The sequence below is a fragment of the Prionailurus bengalensis genome, chromosome B1, assembly GCF_016509475.1.
Source record: "Prionailurus bengalensis isolate Pbe53 chromosome B1, Fcat_Pben_1.1_paternal_pri, whole genome shotgun sequence".
In the NCBI taxonomy this organism is placed as follows: Eukaryota; Metazoa; Chordata; class Mammalia; order Carnivora; family Felidae; genus Prionailurus; species Prionailurus bengalensis.
Window position 1 is genome coordinate 45711244 of NC_057344.1, and position 21332 is coordinate 45732575.

Genomic DNA, 21332 nt, shown 5'->3' on the forward strand with positions numbered 1-21332 from the left:
GACTATTTCACTGGCAGCAAATCTAGCTAATCAGTATGAAAATGCTTTTGATAAAATATTATTTTAAGCACTTGAAATATTAATGTGTTCTTACTTGTGGTAAATGCAAATATAAAAGTCTTAAACATAATAATCATATCAATCAATCAATAAAGACTGTGAACATTTTTATGTTGTTAGACCATCTACATTGTTCTCAGTTACTAAGACATACCTATGGTTTGAGATGCTACCCTAAATCAAAGTCTGTAACGTCTGCCACTCCCCATTTCCGGCTTCTCTAGATCTTCCTGTAAATATGTATACATGTAATGTATGTATACATAGGTGTGTATGAAGTATAAATGTATAAAGTAAATCATATGTATATATATATGCACAGACATATGTGATTTACTTTATTGATTGATTCTCATATAGCAACCCCAGAATCTTCCCCCAAAGAGTAATTTATCCACAATGTAGGCACAAGCAATTCTAAAAAATATGTATTAAAAATTTCTTCCATTATCTAAACTGAACATTTTACTGGAAGTTTGAGACTGAAAATGGCAGCTTCTCTCATACTTATAAATTGCTTTATGATTTTTTTTAACCAGCTTTTCCCCACTGGTACCTTAAACACAGATGAGATAAAATAATACCTACACTTCATTATGAGGAAACCAGAAAGCAGAGAGGCAGCAGCCTGTATGGGTTGAAAACAGCCTCCAGGCGAGGGCTAAGCCTTGCCTGATGGACAGAGGCTCCTGAGGCAGAGAAGGCCCAGCCGCCCAGCCTGTCAAGGGCCAGCCTAGCACCCTACGCCATCTCGTCTGAGGGCGGAGCTGTGTTCCCAACATGATCCTGGGAGTGGAGGAAACTCTGGGTTTTACAATAAACATAAGGGGTTGTTTCTTGTCTTTACTAAAGGGTTCTCCACAGAAGTATGTATAATAATCTATTCATTTAGAACATAAAACAGAATAACATTTAGGGAAAAAAAAGTATGTCATTTCCACATGTTTTAAGCAATATGACTATTGCTTAAAGACAGATGGGCTTATAAATAAAAACAAGAATGGTGGCTACTCGGCTTTTCTCGGGGCTTTGAGAATGGAGTGGGTTTTCAAGGAGCCAAGTTATTTAGTTTACGTTTTAGCATTATCTGCAGCGATATCTCAGAGTGAAATAAGTAAAATATCTGTTCCTTTTCACTTGGCAGCAGCAAAAATCTCAGGGAAAAAAAATAAATAAGAAATATGCAATCCCCACGGTGTAATCCCAGGGTATGGAAACTCACTTCTCTTAAATACCTCCCTCTGGCATAATTGACTTTTCATATGCATTTTAATAATGGCATTTCAGCAGGTTGCAAGGGAATTTTTTTTTCTTCTGTTGTTGTTGTTGTAAATTATGGTTTGGAAAAAGTGTTATAAATCTAATTACATTTTCACTTATATTAACAAGTCAGCACAATCTTCCAGCATGTTTACCAAGCAATTCCAATATTTACAGCTGACCTAATTGGTTGTGGGGTAGAAGCAATGAACAGTATTTTATTGTCCTGAGAGCTGCGCATGTGCTGAAGACAGCTGCTGAGGCCTACGGCTACCCAGCAACCCTGAAGTTTTGCCTGCCTCGTGTTTGCTTTGCCATCGTTGTCAATTAGCTGAACAGAACAGGATGCGGGGAGGGAAAGGGAAGTGGGTCTCAGTGTAGGGAGAGGAGGAGTTTGGTAAAGATGCCTTTTTTCAATCCTCTCTTGACAAGAAAGATTTTCCAATTATTTAGGGACTGTTACAGACTCAAAATGAAACTGTTGTTGGCAAGTTTGGGTGAAAAGTTATAAATAACTGCATTAAAGTCAACAATATGTTAGGTAAACATCTTTGACACTTGCTGAGTTGAGGACAATCATGGCCCCGCCCTTGACTTTCACTGTCTAAGCCACCGTGGTCTTTAGGAGCCCAGCACGGGACTAACATAGGCTGGAACTCTTATAGTCTTAGGTCTTTGGGGAAAGGGTTAAAAAAAGTAATTGTTCCACCTAGGCAAAGACCATATTGCTTCATGGGGAGACAGGGACTGGGTCTTCCTCTGTTACTAAAGGTGAGTTCTGCAGCAGCTTTATCACCCCTCAGATTTAAATTGAAATGACATTTATCTCTAAGTCCTCTGTCTTTCCTACTCATACAACTGGTGGTAAACAAATGAAGAATGCTAATAAGTTTTTAGCAGAAAGCAGCTTTGAGGTGAGTCTCCAGTATGTGGGTTCAATTATTCTGTGGGACAGTCATGTCTCCCGTGTCCTGATAATTGCTAACATTTATTGAGTGTTTTACTCTTGCCTAGGAACCTGGCCAAGAATCTTACACTTAGTCTTCTCATCAGCTCTGTGAGGTCGGTGCCACCTGTTTGACAGAAGAGGGGTCTGAGCCCAGTTCAGTAAGTGCCTTGCTCATGATCACAGAGCGTAGGAAATCACAGAGCTGAAGTCTCATTCTTGACAGTCCACTTCTGGCATGCCCACCTTACCCACGGGTCTGGTGGACTCCTGCTTTATCACTCCTGCTGCAACCTAAAAACTAAAATGCCATAGCACACAACAGGCTCTGATGCGTGATTTTAGATATACCTGAAAGGCCCTTATTGAAGGTCACCTAAAAACATATGTCCCCTTCTGGTTGATGCCTGAAATTCCCTAGTTAGGGAGATTTTCTTAGCTGAAATCCCTGATCCCTGATGAAAAAAAAATCTACCTCTGGAAGGGCTAATATTTTATTGAAAGTGATGTTTGGTTCAAATAGCAGATGTTGATGGGGATAGTAAGTACCTGGGAAATACAAATCCCAGAAAAGGATGGTGGTGAGTGTCAAGCAGAGAGCAAAGAATGCTGAATAAAAAGTCTGTAACCAGAGAGCCTGGGTGGCTCAGTCATTGAGCGTCTGACTTTGGCTCAGGTCGTGATCTAGTGATTTGTGGGTTCAAGCCCCATGATGGGCTCTGTGCTGACAGCTCAGAGCCTGGAGCCTGCTTTGGATTCTGTGTCTCCCTCTCTCTCTGCCCCTTCCCCACTCATGTTCTCTCTTTCTCAAAAACAAACATTAAAATTTTTTTTAAAAAGTCTGTGACAATTTTTCCTAGAAACTATGTAAGTCACGTCTCTAGTCTTTGAATAGAGTTTTAAACAGAAAACTAAGCTTCCCATAATCTTCACCTTGTGTTGTTGAGTTGGTCTTTTATATACGCCCTTAAACAAACAAGGTCTCATCTCTGTCTTTTAAGAGATTATAAATGACAAGAATGAAAACATGTAAAAACTACTTAATGCAAATAAATATATATACTCCATAAATGATCAGCTGTCCACTGTAATTTTTATTTCCATATTAACAAAGCTGCTTCCTTATCTTCCCACCCAGCTACATTGATGGAAATTTCCATACCCTCAAGTCCTAGAAGAATTTGACTTCATTTTTCTTAAGACTTGTCTACAGGTTAACAGAAAGGTTGAAAAAAGGCCTTTGTCCCTCCTTTATTACAGCCTCCTAAGCTAGTCAAATAGGGCAAAGAAGACAGGAATAATGGAAGGAATATGCTGAATTTTCCATGGTATTCCGCTGACATTTTTACAATGTTTATTTATTTTGAGAGACAGAAAGAGAGAGAGAATGAGCAGGGGAGGGGCAGAGAGAGAGAGAGAGGGTGAGAACCCCAAGCAGGTTATGTGCTGTCAGTGCAGAGCCCAACACAGGGCTCAATTTCACAAACCGAGAGATCATGACCTGAGCTGAAATCAAGAGTTGTATGCTTAACTGACTGAGCCACCCACGCAACCCTATTTTTAAGTAATAGCAACAAAATATTGTTTGATAATCTGAATAATTCATTTATTTAATGAATACCTAATGAATTACTCATATATATATACACACACACATATATATATACGCATGTATATATACATATATATACACACACATATATACATATACATATATATATGTATATATATATATATACATATATATATATATACACACACACACTTTTATAGTATTTTTGCTAGAGTCGTAGCACTTTGATTCTCAGAAATCCAATTTTTGGCTATAGGTACAAGGTAAGAACTAGAAGTTCTTTCTAAATTCTTATTCTTCTATTTACTAGCACCCTAACTCTTTCATTTATCTTTGGAATTCAGGCCCATTGTGGTTAAAAATATCATTTCTACCTGTGTAGGTGCATGTCTATCTTTATCCCTATCCCCATACCTATCTATACCCCTAATCATGCATGATGCATTTGTATTACCATTTTCCTTGTATTTTCTACTGAGACTTGATGAAGATACGTATTGTATTCATGACTGACACACACCCCTGCTAGGGGTTCCGACATATTCAAATGCCATCAGTTGCAATGAGGAAGGCAACTTCAGAGGTTCTAGAATCTCCAAGAATGCAAACATAAGTGCTATCTGGACTCAGAGAAAGGTAGATCAAATGCTGGCTTATACAGTTAATACTGTATAATACTGTATAAGCACATGTGGATTTCTAGAACATGATTTGAAATCCTATAGTAAAGGCAAACTCAATATGCATATAGGAATGAAATAATCAAAGAACACTTTTGATTTACTAGTTATGGACTCCATTTTATTCAAATAAAGAAGTCTCTGATTATCTAGAGGGAAAGTCATTTCAAAAGCTTAATATGGAACGAAGAAAGAAAAGTACCCACTCCGGGCGCCTGGGTGGCTTAGTCGGCTAGGCTTCCAACTTCAGCTCAGGTTATGATCTCACAGTTTGTGAGTTCAAGCCCCGTATCTGGCTTGGCACTGGTGGAGCAGAGCCCGCTTGAAATTCTCTGTCTCTCTCTGTCTCTCTCTCTCTGTCTCTCTCTCTCTGTCTCTCTCTCTCTGTCTCCCCCCCTTCCCCACTTGTGTGCTCTCTCTTTCTCAAAAGAAAGAAAGAAAGAAAGAAAGAAAGAAAGAAAGAAAGAAAGAAAGAAAGAAAGAAAGAAAGAAATCCTATCACTTAAAAAAAAAAAGTTCCTGCTCAGACAATTATATGCTTAGTTTCTATAGAAATCTCAGGATGTGGAGACAGAAGAACCATGTGTGGTGATTTATATCCAATATTCTGACTCTGGAAAGACCCTGAAAACTGGTCCTCAGTAGGAGTTCAGTCATCACAGTCTACAGGATGGTGCTTCTCTTGCCTGGAGAATCCGGGGCACAGAATTCAATTAGGTGTGTAGAACTGAGAATAAAACAGAAGGAAGGATCCAGCTTCCTTGCCTAATTCTGTGTCAGAGGGTAGGGTGAGGGTGCATAGTATCTGGAAGTGAGTGATTAGATGGGCAAATGTCTCAGGAGTCATCCCTGAGAATAATTTATACAAGGGCTGGGAGTGAGTGTGCCGAAGAGAAACAATTTCTCCCAGTTAAGTGGATTTCCCCATGTCCGTATGGATGATGTGCCTCTGATACTAACAAGCTTCTGGCCTGGCAGATGATATAATGCAGTTCTGCTGGATGCTCTGTAATTTTCTCAGAAACTAAAGACTGCCATGAAATCAACTGTTCTGGAAGGAGCTGAGAAACGGCCAAAGAGAGAGCTGGAATTGCCATGGAAAAGAGTGTTCCAGAGGGGGAACAGTGAGGTATGGGCAGATATGGACACGGTAAAGTGACTGTACCAGAGGGAGTTCCCATAGTACAGGTCTTCACTGAAAATCCTGATGATACACTCTGTTGAGCTGATGGGCTATGGATGGTGGGTGGTACACAGTGAATGAAATTGTGGAAGGTCTGGAACTTCACACCCTCTCCCCCTGAATGTGAAAGGAATTGGTTGCAAAAGCATGAAAACCTAAGAGTCAGGGAAATAGTGACAGAGGAGGATGGGGGAGCAGAACAACAACATGACCCATTGTGCACTTGCTCAATTTAGGCTCTCCATAAGAACTCAGCATGTTTTATCCCAATTATTTAGGTCCTAATAGTATCTCTATTTTGCAGATGAGGAAACTGAAGCATAAAAGCTAAAGAGGATGGTGATCCAGGGTTCATGCCTGATATATGGACAATGCTCATGACCGATATCTGTGACACGCTTGACCTTTAAAGAGATAAGACTGGGTTGGATATTAAGAAAGAGAGAAAAAATGACATGCATGGTCTCCGGTCCTCTAAAAGCACATGGAGAGTATGAAGATGAAGTTGATACCATATTTACATATGATCTTAGTCACAGGTTTCACAAAGATATAGTGGGAAGGGAAATTATACAGGAAAGTTCAATATCTAGATTTCAATATAGTCTGTAGCAGTTGAATTAAAGCAGACCCAGAGGGAGGATTTCTAGGGAAGGGCTAATATACCCGAAGAAAACAAATCTTTTTTACAGGAAATGGTTTCTTCTCCTGACCCAGGTCTATCATATTTCTGCTTCCTCTTGTTCATTTGATTAGGTATCTGTCAATATGTACTTGAGTTTATAAACACCTATTTTTAAAAATACTGAATGACTTAGTGTGGTTATTGTGTTACTGGTCAGTCACAACATGATATGAAATAATTGTATCTAAATCTTCTCTTTGTAATACCTCATTAAATCAGTTTTACTGAAGAAGTGAATTTTGATAGGAGAGGCAGAGTAAATAACTCAGTAAATAACTATAGAACAGTAAAATGGGTAGAACTCTCTCAAGCTCACCCAAAATAGGGTAGCCAATAAAGAAATTGGAAGTGAGGGCAAAGGGGATCCAGGAGCAGTTGAAATGTATTTTTATTTATCATAAAGTTTTGCATAAGTCTCACTGGATCACCATGGAAAGAAAGAGGAAATATTCATCTTCACTCTCTCATGTTACATGAATCCCTTGATTTAACGACACAGAACTCAAGTGAATAGAGCTAGTGTTTGTTTACTTACTCAACAAATACACATTTAACTACCATCTATTAAATAGACTTTTGTGTGCTCATCTGAGAACCTAACTGCTATTTATAACATTGCTTATTCTATGGGAAGAGAAAGACCCCAGGGACACAATGAAATATTGGACTATAACTTTTGTATAAGTTAGGGCTGTCTGTATTGCTTCAGTACTAAGAATAGAAGATGGTAGTTTCTCAACTTACTGGAAAACCCACCGGTGGGCTGAAGATTACATCTTTAAAAGCACCAAGCCATTGTCAGCAAAACTATAGATAATGTTATGCTGTTTGGGGTATGTGAATGTAATACTATTAACACATCAAAAATGGATCACAAATAGCACACACCACACATTTTACATTTTTCCCCCAATCATAACTACTTAACTCTATTAAGCCATCAAATTTATTTTACTACTTGTTGTTACACAGAACATATGTTTATCAATTTAATAGCTGGAGTTATCTTTGCCCTGAAAAAAAAAAGAAAAAGAAAAAACTAAAACAAAACAAAAACACACCCTATTTTATAGTACTAAGTGGGAGCAGGATCTGTCATTGATCCTATTAACACTGTACTTAAATCAACTGAGCTAACCAACTCCATTGATGAAATATCACAGAAATGTACCCACAAATGGCACTTATGTATATAGAAGTATTTATCACTGTCTAACCAGCAGGACTTTGATTATTTTTTTTAAAAATATGTAGCTCATGTGAACATATCTTGCTTTTCAATTAAGAGGTACAGATGAATTAAGGATCATCTTTAAGAGCTGATCTGGCTGGCTAACTTTCATGATCTCTGACTTTCTTTAGGAGTTTTTAAAGCATATTCAGGGATTTCCTGGCCAGATATAGGGCTGAAAGGCCCAATCTATGAATGTACCATGCCATCTAGACCAATTCTCCTTTTAGATGTCTGCTTTGAACCACTTCCTTATTTACCATAGACAGTGCAGGTATTTAAGACAATGGAAAACATACCAATAAGTGATTTTTTTGTAACTGTACTACAGAATAATGAGGAAAAGTCTGTCAAACTGAATGCCTACATTTACATTTAAGGATTTTCTATGGCTTTTTGTACCCATTACTTGCCAATCCTCTATTATCACAGAAGATGTGGAAAAGGATAAATGAGCACATAAGCATGGCTGAAGCACTTCATGTGTTATCCTCAATGTTGTCTTTAAAGTCTCAAAAGCAATTTTTAAATGTGAATTATGTTTTTGTAACAATTGCGCGTTAACATAAACAGAACATGGGGTGCCCGGGTGGCTCAGTTGGTTAAGCGACTGACTTCGGCTCAGGTCATGATCTTTTGATTCGTGAGTTCGAGCCCCACGTTGGGATCTGTGCTGACAGCTCAGAGCCTAGAGCCTGCTTTGGATTCTGTGTCTCCCTCTCTTTGTGCCCTTGCACTCTGTTTCCCTCTCTCTCTCAAAAATAAATAAACATTAAAAAAACCATAATCATCACATATACACAAATACACAGATGCACAACACCAATAGCCAAGAAAGTACTCTTGAGAAATTTGAGATGTTCTTTCATACAACATGCTAGCACACATTCTCACCTCTGGTCAGGCTAGCTGGCACATGGAAGGCTCCGGGTTTCCCCCATGCCTTGCCCATGTCATGACCTTCACACAAGTTGAGATGCCCATTCTCTCCTACTTTTCCAAATCCCACCTGCCACAGGAAACTTTCTGGAACAATCCATCCACTCCTCACTGACCTCTTCTTCCATTGCCCTCCTGCCAGAATTATCTATGTAGCACTTCAAGGACTACTGCTTTATTTGAACTCTGATTTATGTTACATAAATTCAACTTGTTTACCCAACTAGATTGCATGGGGGTTGAAACATCATTTCTGTATCTCCAAACACATCAAGCAGAGTGCCTACTTAGCACATAGAGGCACTTAATAAATCCCTATTTACCAACCATTTAAAAAAGAAACTTGCAAACCTCAATTATAGTGAATAGCTGTTTTGTTGTCATTAAGAGTGTGAATTCCCGAAATTCCATAGCACTTTCCTCCACACAAAGTTCTTAATCCTTTCCCACAGATTATCTCAGTTTCCTAAAATACTGAGATAGAAGGCAAGGAAGGGCAGAAGCTATAATTCCTAGGCCTGTTATATTCCTCTTGGAAAATGTGGAAAATGCGCACACGAAGAGGTGGCACCTTTGGTGGCTCAGACGGTGACACCTGCCTCACCTGTGGGAGTGGTAGGGTGAAAACCTCTGTTAACCAGACCCAGCTCTCTGGAATCCCCAGTTAAACAGAAGCATGGTTCTTCATATATTAAAAGAAGGAGGTGAGTGGGGCACCTGGGTGGCTCAGTCGGTTAAGCGTCCGACTTCGGCTCAGGTCATGATCTCACGGTCCATGAGTTGGAGCCCCGCATCGGGCTCTGTGCTGACAGCTCAGAGCCTAGAGCCTGCTTCAGATTCTGTCTCCCTCTCTCTCTGAGCCTCCCCCGTTCATGCTCTGTCTCTCTCTGTCTCAAAAATAAATAAACATTAAATATATATATATATATATATATTAAAAAAAGAAGGAGGTGAGTTATTTAAAATAACAAGATCAAGGATTTTATTTAAAAATCTACATCCTTGATAGGTTATACACTTACTACATATGCAACCCAATTTTGTGCACCTTCCCAGGTATAGCACTTGATAATCACAATAAGGAACATCTGATGAGTACTTACTGTCGGCCAAGAATCAAAGAGCTTTAAATAACTAATCTCATTCAATTGTTACAAAACAAGAAGTGTTTATGACTATCATACTCATTTAATATAGCAAAACTGAGATAACTAGACAGCCTTTGAACTTAACCCTAACCCTACCCCACACCCACATTATGTAATGCCGGTACATATTGACTACACTCTACTGTTAATACAGTATTTACCTGCAGATAATCACAATTATCAATCATTAAAAATTTTTCCTAGTATAGTATAGGTACTAAATTGAAATGTTGCCAACATATTACAAAACTATTCACAATGAACTTTGAAGCAATAGAACTTTTAGATTAACCTTCTATTTAAAATAAATTAATGTTTATTTATTTATAAGACAGGGAGAGAGACAGAGTGCAAGCAGGGGAGGGGCAGAAAGAGAGGGAGACACAGAATCCGCAGCAAGCTCCCGGCTCTGAGCTGCCAGCACAGAGCCCAACATTGGGGCTCAAACTCACAGACTGCGAGATCATGACCTGAACTAAAGACGCTTAACTGACTGAGCCACCCAGGTGCTCCATCAACCCTCTATTTAAAATCAACTGAACAGATCACCCTCCACTGCCAACCCTGCATTCTTGTTAATCAAGATTTTAATGCACTAAAGAACTGCAGGGAAAAAGAGAGGGGGAGAAAGAATTTCTTGACCCTATTTTGCCAATTCAAAAACAAAAGCAACCTCATCATCAGTTTGTTGGAAATAGGGGATGGATTAATACTAGAAATTGGGAATAATTGAAATTTCACCCCAGTCCACCTGTCTAGGGTACCTGATCTGAGAGAACACTGGGCAATGACCTTTGGTTGTCACAAGTATAAATTTCTCTGAGTGATGTTGCAAGGAGGTATATTTGTTTAGCTTAATGATATTGGGAGAAGCAGAGATGAATTCATGTAGGTGGGGAACAATTCCACTGGCCACTATCAGGGCTGATAAAGCCAATATTCTGGTTTACATCACATTGGTATTGCCCAAGGATCCTCGGAAAACGAGAGGGAACCGTTTCTCTGAGGCTCTTACCTGGTGGCGAAGCTCACGTTGCTCATCAGTCTTTCCTGTCCAAATGGCAAATCATCACTCTGTGTAGAATCAGAGAATTCCCTCATGCTGCCTCTCTTTACCAGAATTGTTGTCCCTGCAAGAGCAAAGCAATCTTAATGAGCCAGTCTATCTTTCTGCAAGGCATTTTTGAACCACTGCTACTGCCTGAGACATTTCTAGGCCCCCAACTAGGGAGAGGGTAGAGATCCTTAGCTACAGACTAATTCTAAGAGGATGGATTATAGAAATCTCTTCAATTTCCTTCTGCATGGTTAGAGAGTGGGTAGAAAATGATTGTGAGGATTTCAATACCATATGGATGCCTAAAATAAGCACCTATTGAGTTGCTGCTCTACCTTTCTAAGACATCACTCTAGCTCACCCAAGTGTAGCATCCCAGGGAGCTTCCTGTTACAGACAGGGTCTACAGCCACTATGGGACTCCAAGAAAGGATCACTATGCAAGTCCCTTTTCCCTTCTGCACAGGCTATAATTTATTCTCCTCAGATACTGCCTCCTTTGCTTTACATTTCCTTCAAGGAAGGATTCCTTTATGATTAATTTCAGCTTTTGAAGCATCTTGATCTTGCATGGGTGAGGGCTCAAAATATTTGTGAATTTCCAATCTGGAAATAATACAAAGGGAAATCACTTTCTCACCTGCAAAATGGGAATGATACTGGGACTTCAAAGGGTGACTGTGAAGATAAATGCAAGAAAGCTTGAAATTTAATAATGAAATGAGCTATTTTCAGCTCCTCTGAGATGGAAAAAAAAAACCTGACACATGAACCATTACTTCTCCAGTGATGCCATATTTATTCCAGAACCCAGATTCGACTTAGGAATTCTTTCAACACACTGGGCTAGGACATCATTATTGGTCAATCAGAATTGGCACTTAGTATTGTGATAAGAAATATCATTCTAAAGGATGCCTGGAAGTTACATGCTCCTCTTTCACTCTTCAAGGACCCTGCATTATCTGCTTGCCTGAACCAGACTTCTGGGTGATCAGAGATTGGGAACTGTCTGAGAAGAAGTTATCAAGGAGATGGACAAAGTCAAAGAGTAGTTATCACTGTTACTCTTCCTCCTTGCTTACCCAAGTGGAGAAAAGAAACACAACCTTTTTCTCCTTTGTCAATTTAAGAATTATCTGCGTACTCAGACTACTCAAAATGAGGAATTCATGTAGAGCAAACCTTTAAACCTACATATCACCTGGTTTGGGACAATGGCCGACAGAAAGAGCCACAAAGACATCTTGGTATCCCTCTTCTTTTGATGTAATTCTTTCTGACCCATTCTAATCCATGGAAAATATCAATTGAGTGAAAACACACTTCTGGAAGAAGAGACACCGCCTTTGGATATGGGATTTGTCAGCTTCAATCAGCAGTAACCGCATCACACAGGTGTTCTAAGAGTCAAGTTTAAAATGAGACTGCTCCCTACCTGTAATCCCCAGATGCCTTCACTTACCTAGGGTGGGTTGATGGGGGTTTTCAGGTTGACTGGTGTTTCCTTATTTCCTGGTTACCTTTTGCCCTGGGGGGAATGGCTCAGGGACAGAACATCTGAAGAAAATTCTGAGTGAGGATTGGTGTGTCAACTGTCAATCTTTAAAGGCTACCCACTGAGTACAGGTGATAAAAGCTGAACTATGGAATGCAAAAGGCAACGTGCCGAAACTGGCTTAGAAATGATGGAACGTTCGGGAAGTCTCTGCTTTCTCAAAGCCTAACTTGGCAGCCAACATTTGCCAGGTATTAAACAGTGGGAGGGGATAAGTGGGTGAGGTAAGTGCTATGTATGAACCCCTTGAAATTTTTGCTAAAACTTTGAATCTTCCCTTGCGTTATTTTTAACAAAATATCTTCTGAAAACACATTAAATATCTGTATAATTTTGGAAACTTTCCCAGTTCTGGAAGTATGTGCATGTGGGGGTTGAAAGAGAAGCCTGTATGGTGGCTGGCGACACCTCTGGCCTTGGGCTGCCTGCCTGAAAGTGAAAGGTTAACTGGCACACGTGACCTCTCCTGGTCCTGGTCCCTTCCAACTCGAATTCCGTAATCCTAATGACCATCACAAAATGTCTAGAAGTGTTCTCTCTACCAGGTTGCAGACAGGACAGTTGAGAATGTGCAACATCTATTATTGCCCCTGCCCCCAGTTTCTATGCTGCTTCAAACGACTGAGGAAAAAGCAAAGAATACCATAGAAATCAGAAGCCAGAGTCCTCTATCTCAAGGCAGTTGATAAGCAACTGAAGTTTCTCTGATTACATTCTAAGGCAGTCTGATCATTTTAATATATATTTTTATCTATCTACAGATGACAATGTGCAAGAATTTTTTCATATTTTAGGCAAGAAAAGAACGGAGTGGATTTTTGCCTTAACACTCTGGCTAGACTGTTAATGTCCCTTCATGATCTCCTATGACCTCCCTACAGATATTCCAGAGAAGGTTTATGGATAAAGCATCAGACCTCAAAAAAGGACATAGTATCTAATATATGTAAATTATTTAAAAAAAAAGTCCCTGTAAAAGGCCAACATTTTGATTACGTTTCTTTCTTCTTCAAGAAGTGATACCCTTGAAAGCCACGGGCAAACATTTTCTTTTTTGGCTTACATGATAGGTCTGCATGTGAAGACATACCTCATATATGGATAGCAGTAACTCTAACCCTTTCTATCTCATCCAAGAAATCTTATCATTGCCCAAATAAGCAAAAATAATTCCTATATTATTTGGATAATCATGAATCTGCCACAATTTCCTAAAAAGCCAAATTGTTGCAATTATTTACAAAATTTAATATTTGGCCACCATTGTGACACGCCTAAAGAGTGGTATCATGTATTCTGGATAGGAACCGCTACTCTTAGGAGATAGAGAAGACGCAGGACAACAGAACATGCCAATGCCTTAGTCTTGCAAAAGGAGGGATAGCATTCATCCATCTGTTTATTTATTTCTTTATATATCCATTCATGATCAGAAGTTTTTTCCAAGAAAATTATTATAGCCATGAAAGATGGCATAGATTGGCATAAAAAGAGGCTAGATCCAGGGAAACCAGCCCAGAAGCTATGGTAATCACTGGGATAAGAAATAAAGAGGGACACAGCTGAGGTGGAGATAGACACCAAAGGCTGGAGAAACAGCCCCACTTTCAACTACAGTATTAGAATAACAACTGCCACAAATATAGGAATATGAGATATTTGTACATGACCTTGGTAGGCTTATTATCAAGTTGCTTTCCTTTTTACTGAAATTCAGTGGGCATGTGGTCCCTGACCCTGCTTTAGAGAAGAAGAGTCATCTAAGAACCCCTTTTATTCTCTTGCCTACCTAAGGCCACTGGTGCAGGAGGAGAGCTTTGACCAGATTTCAGAGTCGCTAGGTAAGCCAAGCCAGGGAGACCAGCTGATAGATTCATTAGGGGATTTCTATCTCAACCTTCTGGGTTTGCAATTCTCCTCCCTGGGAAACACTGTCTGGGGTGACTCCTGTCTTAACAAGGTCATTTAGTCTTGGATGTTTATGAAAAAAGTGACCCAGGGCCAAATCGAAAGAGAACTGTGAAGTGGGGTACATTCAAGTTTGGACCATGGATCCAAACCATTTCATATCATTGCTTCCTGTCCCTGACTTCTTTCACATCCTCTCTCCAATCTCCATTTAGTGATTCCCCTCTTCTTTAGGTGTGACTCCACTGCAAAAATTAACACTTTAATGAGGACTCTAAAACAGTGCTCTGCAGTAGAGATTAGGGAAATCTGGAAACAACTTTCCTCAGGGCCATTTTCATACTGCTCATTTCCTCCATCCCACTGCACACAAAGATCTGTGAAAGCTCCTCCTTACCCTGGTAGAGGACCCCTACTCTAAGACTGGAGGCTTCAGAGGTTTCAGTGGTAAAATAGCAGGCAGTGAACTGTATAGTTAGGGCTGGAGAAGTTCCTGCCCAATAATTTACCTAACTATAGTAAGCAGAAAAACAGAAAGACAAGTCCTCCTGATCTGAAGGCTAGCCCTACTGGTCTTCCTGCTCTGAACCCCAAAACATCAGGGAATGGGTTAAAGTAAGTATAATCTGCTAGGATTTCTCTGCTAATTCTTATTTCATCTGCATTTCATTGATGAGAAAAGAAATAATCAGATTATTTTTGAGTTTATATTCCCACAGGTAATATGATAATTAACATACATATACTTACTATTTTCCAGGTACTGGTCTTAATGCTTTTTATATTAATATACTCCAGTTGTATACGCTTTATGTGTTAATATTCTCATTTAGTCTTCTGAGAGATGTAATATTATCATCAGCATTTTATAGTAATCTGAAGCACAATGAGAGCTTAAATAATTTGCTTAAAGTCACACAGCTAAGAGGTGGCCAGTGCAGAATCCATGTTCTTCACACTGGGCTGCCTCTCTAAAACGTTAAGCTTATGAATTTAAGTGGAGAATCTCTGGTGTGGTTCCAGTTTTAAAAAGCAGAAGTGATCAAAGGAAAGAGGGATTATAAATCATGGAACATCAGAATTGAAAATGGCCACAGGGATGACAAGAACCGCCTGGCTTGGAAATAACACAGAGACTCCAAAAGGTAGCACGTCTTCCCTAAATCACAGCTAATCAGTGGTCGTTGGCATTCAGGTCTTCTGAACTCTCAATTAGAATAGTAGGAGGAAGAAATTGGTGGGACTGAGAAAACTCAATTAGCTCAAGAAAGAGACAGTTATTAGAAAAGAGTGGACTGGGGATACTCTTCATCTGGCTCTGAAACATGAAATATTCAACCTGAAATTTGTACTAATCCAAAGTCAGAAAATTTTTCTATTTCGTCATCTACTGCTAAATTCCTAGACCCTTTTTGAAGGTTAATTCTCTGGGAGAATCTCCACATACTATCATGACTTTTCTATGAGGCCAAAGAGCCCCCTTCTATGGTGATGTCCTCTTCTGCACATTTCCTTGAGAGCTCTCTCCGGATTCAAATTCCCCACACAAGCCTACTCCCTAGCCGCCAGATCCATGAGCATTTCCTGGTACTCTGCTGCCATCGTCTGGCAAACAAAGTCAAGAACAGCTGCCTACTATTCGAGCATCTGTGTACCAGATAATTTGATAAAGTTCTCCTGGACACAGGGAATAGACATGGCAGGAGTGGTGACTGAGGATTAGTGCTGGGCAAGAAGAAGAAATGATCCTATTATGAGAAAAATCAAATATTCTGAGAATTGTGATAACTACAGAAAAGCTCAAACATTAGAGTATAAGTCTTACTAATTTACTCCCTAGATACTATTAAATGCATGTTACAGAAGTGGGTAAAATTTGGCATATCTACAAATATGATCGCCAAGCCTTTATATTTAGGCAAAAATCTTTCCCTCTTTATACTAGAGCAACTTCCTGTTTTAAAAAATATATAGTAAAACCACACATAAAAGCTGGCTAAATAGAGTGGTGATTACTAATTTTTATAAAACAGTTTTGTTTTGCAAAATGACTGACAGAAGTGTGTGCACAGGAGTGTTATATATACTGTGCTTGCAAAAGTTTGTACACTGTGTTTACAGGAACACATCTACTACATGAAACCATGCTACATTTTCATATATTCTAAAGACATGTGTAGTGAAAGATACTTTAAACATATTGTTTTTTCTCTTTCTTCACTCCTTTCTTTAACGGGATATTTCTCCTATTTATTCAGCCTCATCCCTTGCCTCTGGAAAGATTCATCGTGTATAGGACACAGTAAGAGTCAGTGTTTAGCTTCTGAATCCAAAATAGGGCTTTGAAGTCTATTTAACTAGCAATCTTCAGACTTAAGCATTCAGTGGCAACCCTACAGACAACAGGGATTTCAGGAAATCACATAGGAATAGCTTCTTTTTATGCCCAAAATGGTGTTAGATTTTCATGCGGAAATTGAAAGATTCAGAGAAAATAAAGCCAAGGTTAAGATGGAGCCTTTAGTTCTGCACGTGGAATGGTAACATGAGCAGCTCCACAGATCTGTTCCTCAGTGAAACAACGTAAGTAGTGAACATTATTAAAACAAACGTGCACGCACACACACACACACACACACACACAGATGTCAGACTCAGTAGACAAACTCTTCAGAGCAGCTGTTATAAATATGTTCAAAGAACTTTAAAAAATGATGATTCAAGAAGGAAAGCATGATGACAATGTCTCTTCAAAGAGACAATAACAATAAACAATTTTTTACAAAAAGGAAACAATGGCAATTCTATAGTTGACAAGTACGCTAATTGAAGTTAATTATTCACTAGAAGGGTTAATGGACTGAATAGTGTCCCCTCAAATTCATGTCCACTGGGAAGCTCAGAATGTGACTGCAGTGGACTGAATTGTGTCCTTCCCAAATCACATGTTGAAGCCCTAACTCCCATTGTGAGTATATGTGGAGATGGAAACTTTACGGAAGTAATTACACTAAATGAGGGCCCTGATACGATAGGATTAGTATCCTTATAAAAAGAGGAAGAGAGACCAGAGCTCACTCTCTGCCATGTGAGAACACAGTGAGAAGGTGGCCAGCTACTTGTCAGGAAGAGACATCTCTCCAGGAACTGAGCTGGCTAGCACCTTGATCTTGGACCTCCAGCCTCCAGAACTGTGAGAAAATAAATTCCTACTGTTTACGCAACTCAGTCTGTGGTATTTTGTTATGGCCATCCAAGCTGCCTGCTATAGTGACCTTAAATCTTTGCAGATGTAATTAGTTAAGAATCTCAAAGTGAAATCGTCCTGGATTTTGGGTGAGTTCTAAGTCCAAAACTGGTGTCCTCAAAACAAGAAGAGAACACACGGACATGGAAGAGAGACACAGGAAAAAGGGCCATGTGAACATGGAGTCCAACTGGAGTGATGCTACCACAGGCAAGGGGTCACCAGAAGCCTCTAGAAGCTGGGAGAGGCAAGGATGATTCTCCCTGAGAGCTTTCGGAGGGAGTGTGTCCCTGATGATACCTCAACTTGAGACTTCGGTATGACAGGCCTAGGAGATACATCAAGGAGCTTATGATAGGCACAAAATACACCTTCCCCCAAAGATGTCCATGTCCTAATCCCCAGAACCTGTGAATATGCTCAATATGGCAAGAGGGATTCAAGGATGCAAATGGAATTAAAGGTGCCAATCAGCTCACCTTGAAAGATTTTCCTGGATTATCCAGGTGGGTCCATTGTAACCACAGAAGTTGCTTAAATATGGAACAGGGAAGGAGAAGATTCAGAGTCAAAAAAGGTTATCGTGATGATGGAAGCAGAGTCTGAGCGATGCGACATGAGAAAGACCTAACCAGACATTGCTGGCTTTGAAGACAGAAGGGGGCCATGAGCCCAGGAGTGCTGGTAGCCTCTCCAACCTGAGTAAGCAAGGCCATTCATTCTTCCTTAGAACTTCCATAAAGAAACACAGCCATGCTGCCAGACCCCATAACATATGACAAATGTTAATTTATAACTAAGCCACTAAATTATGGTAATTGGTTACAGTAGCGAATAGAAATGAACACAGGGCCCAACAATAGATTTCAACTGCCAGAAGAAAAAAATTAGCAAATAAAACGACAGATTGATAGAGACTGCTTTCCAAAAGAGTAAAAGCAAGAGGGAGAGAGAGAGAGAGAGAGAGAGAGAGAGAGAGAGAGATTGAGACAGGCAGAGAGAGAGAATAATGAAGAAAAATAAACAGTTCCAGAAAAATGTGGATTCATATTATATGTAACATATACATGTAAAGACAGGACCAATAAGAGGGAGGAGAGAGAGATGAAGAAGCAGAAAAAAAGACTCAAATAAATAATGAATAAAATCTTCCCAAATTTGATGAAAAATACTAATCTACAAGTATGGGCACACCTCAGATGTATTGTCGGTTTGGTTCCAGACTACTGTGATAAACAGATATCACAATAAAGCATGTCAGATGAATTTTTTGTTTTCCTAGTGCACGTATAAGTTATGTCTATGCTAAACAATAGTCTAAGTGTGCAATAGTATTATGTCTAAACAATGTACATACTTTAATTAAAAAAACACTTTATTGCTAAATAATGCTAAACATCATTGGAGCTTACAATGAGTCACAACGTTTTTGCTGGTGAAGGTTTTGCTTTGACGCTGATGGTTGTTGACTGATCAGAGTGGTGGCTGCTAAAGGCTGGGGTGTCTATGGCAATTTCTTAAAATAAAACAATGAACTTTCCTGCATCAACTGACTTGTCCTTTCACTTGAACATATAGAAGCTATTATAGGGTTATTAACTTGCTCAATTTCAATATTGTGTGTCAGGGAATAAGAAGGACAAAGGAGAAGGAGTGGAGTACTCATCAGTGGAGCAATCAGAACATGCACAGTATCAGTTAAGTTATATGTGTTAAATGGGCATGGTCCATGGCACCCCAAAACAGTTACAATAGTAACATCAAATATCACTGATCACAGATCACTATATATATATATATATATATATATATATATATATCACTATATATATATATACATGTATATATATATACACATGTATATATATATACACATTTATATACATAAAATAAAAATATATATATACACACACAATAAAGTTTGCAATATTGCAGAAATTACCAAAATGTCACACAAAAAAATGAAGTGAGCAAATGTTGTTGGAAAAAATAGTGCCAACAGTCTTGCTGGATGCAGGGTTGCCACAAAACTTCAATTTGTGAAAAATGCAAAACCTGCAAATGCACTAAAGTGAAGCACAACAAAAAGGGGTATGCCAGTATTATTTTCCCATGAATGCTGTAACAAATTGCCACAAATTTTGTGGCTTAAAAAAGCATTCCTTTATTCTCTTACAGTTCTGGAGTTTAGAATCTGAAGTAATTTTCCCTGGATTAAAATCAAGGCATTAAATTCCTTTCAGAAATTCTAGGGGAGAATCCATTCCCTTGCTTTTTCCAGTTTCTTGAGGCTCTCTGTATTCCTTGCCTTGTGGCCCCTTCCTCCAGCTTCAAAGACAGTGGCACAACAATTTCTCTGAATCAGTTTACATCTGTTTTTACCACAAGCCATTTTCTCTTGTGTATGTAGTTAAATCTCCTTCTTCTGCCTCCCTTCCATAGGCACCCTTATAATTATAATTAGACTACACATAGATAATGCAGGCTAATCTGCCCATCTCAAGATCCTTAATTTAATCTGCAAATTTCTGCAGTTTCTTTTGCCATATGAAAATCACATTCACAGTTTCCAGGGATTAGGATATGGATATCTTTGGTGGGCATTACTTAGTCTATTACATTATACATCTGAAGATATCAATGAATTCCAAATATGATAAACAAAGATATCCAGACACAAACATATCACAGTAACAATGCTGAAAGTCAAATATAAGAAGAAACTCTTGAAAGCAGCAAGGAATAAACAAAACTTGATTTACAAATGAAATCCAATGGGATTAACAGATGACTTCTCATCAGAAAGAATGAAGGCTAAAAGGAAGTGGGATGACATATTCACTGTGTTGAAATAAACGGTCAACCAAAAATTTTATACCCAGTAAAACTATCTTTCAAAAATGAAAATGAGACACCCCCAGCTCCAAATGGTAAAGACTTTGGAAAGTTTGGCCCTCCATAAAAACAAAAAATAAACTGACAAAAATGGTCAGGATAAATTTTTTTCAGAATTCTGAAAACTAACCAGCAGTGACCCCAAAACCATTTAATCAAGAAAAATAAATCTCAGTAAAACTAGAAATATTTGTGGTGTTTTAACATATATTAGTCCCATCCCCAACTCTCTAGCTAATCAGTGTCCTTAAAAAGTAATGCCCCATATTCCTGGTGCCAGAGGGAGCAGAGTAGAACCGCATTTCTTTCAAAGCCTTATTTCCAAAGAAGAGTCCTTATTAGACTTGTGTGGTGGTTCCCTGGATGATCCTACTTGAATGGCTTATATTTTCAACCTTATTTGAACTTACCTAGTTCTAAAATCCTCTACTCAGTGAGCTGTATCACACATTTTAATATCACAGCTGCTTAAGGCAATGGATAAAAGATAGGGCAAACAACAGACTACAAGAAGTTTAAAGGGGAAACTGAGGACTGAGTTGTCCATACAGACTTTGAAAAACTCTGGAATAGTAATGTAAACAACAACACACATGCCCAGGACTTCAGGACTGTGTACAGAAGTATACATGCTGAGAAGACCCTAGGCACTCAACCTATAACTGACTTGATGTTCTGTGCAAGCAGGAGGCGAAAGCTGAAGCAGAGCTGTCAACTGCCTAGCTGAATATTGAGGGCATGCCTCAGCAAAAACATGGAATCCCTTGACAAATACTGGGAGACCTACTGGTTGCAGGTATTAAACAAGATCTCTGTCCAATTTTACATGGTTGTTCAACTAACACAATAGAGAATTCAGTGGCCACAAATGATAAAGATGCAGACATTATAGGATTAGTTCATAAAAGTCACTGAACAAACAATGACAACTATAATAAGCAGTAACAACAAAAAACACTGGG

General features: G+C 39.0%; 1 protein-coding gene across 1 annotated transcript in view; it reads right to left on the reverse strand.

The window, feature by feature from the left end:
* The window catches only part of KCNU1 (potassium calcium-activated channel subfamily U member 1), a 148251-nt gene that overhangs the window by 59833 nt on the left and 67086 nt on the right, over window positions 1-21332 (reverse strand). The window contains exon 19 of the mRNA XM_043564441.1: window positions 10721-10835. Within this exon, the coding sequence (XP_043420376.1) occupies window positions 10721-10835 (115 nt within the window). The remainder of the gene's footprint in view (window positions 1-10720; window positions 10836-21332) is intronic.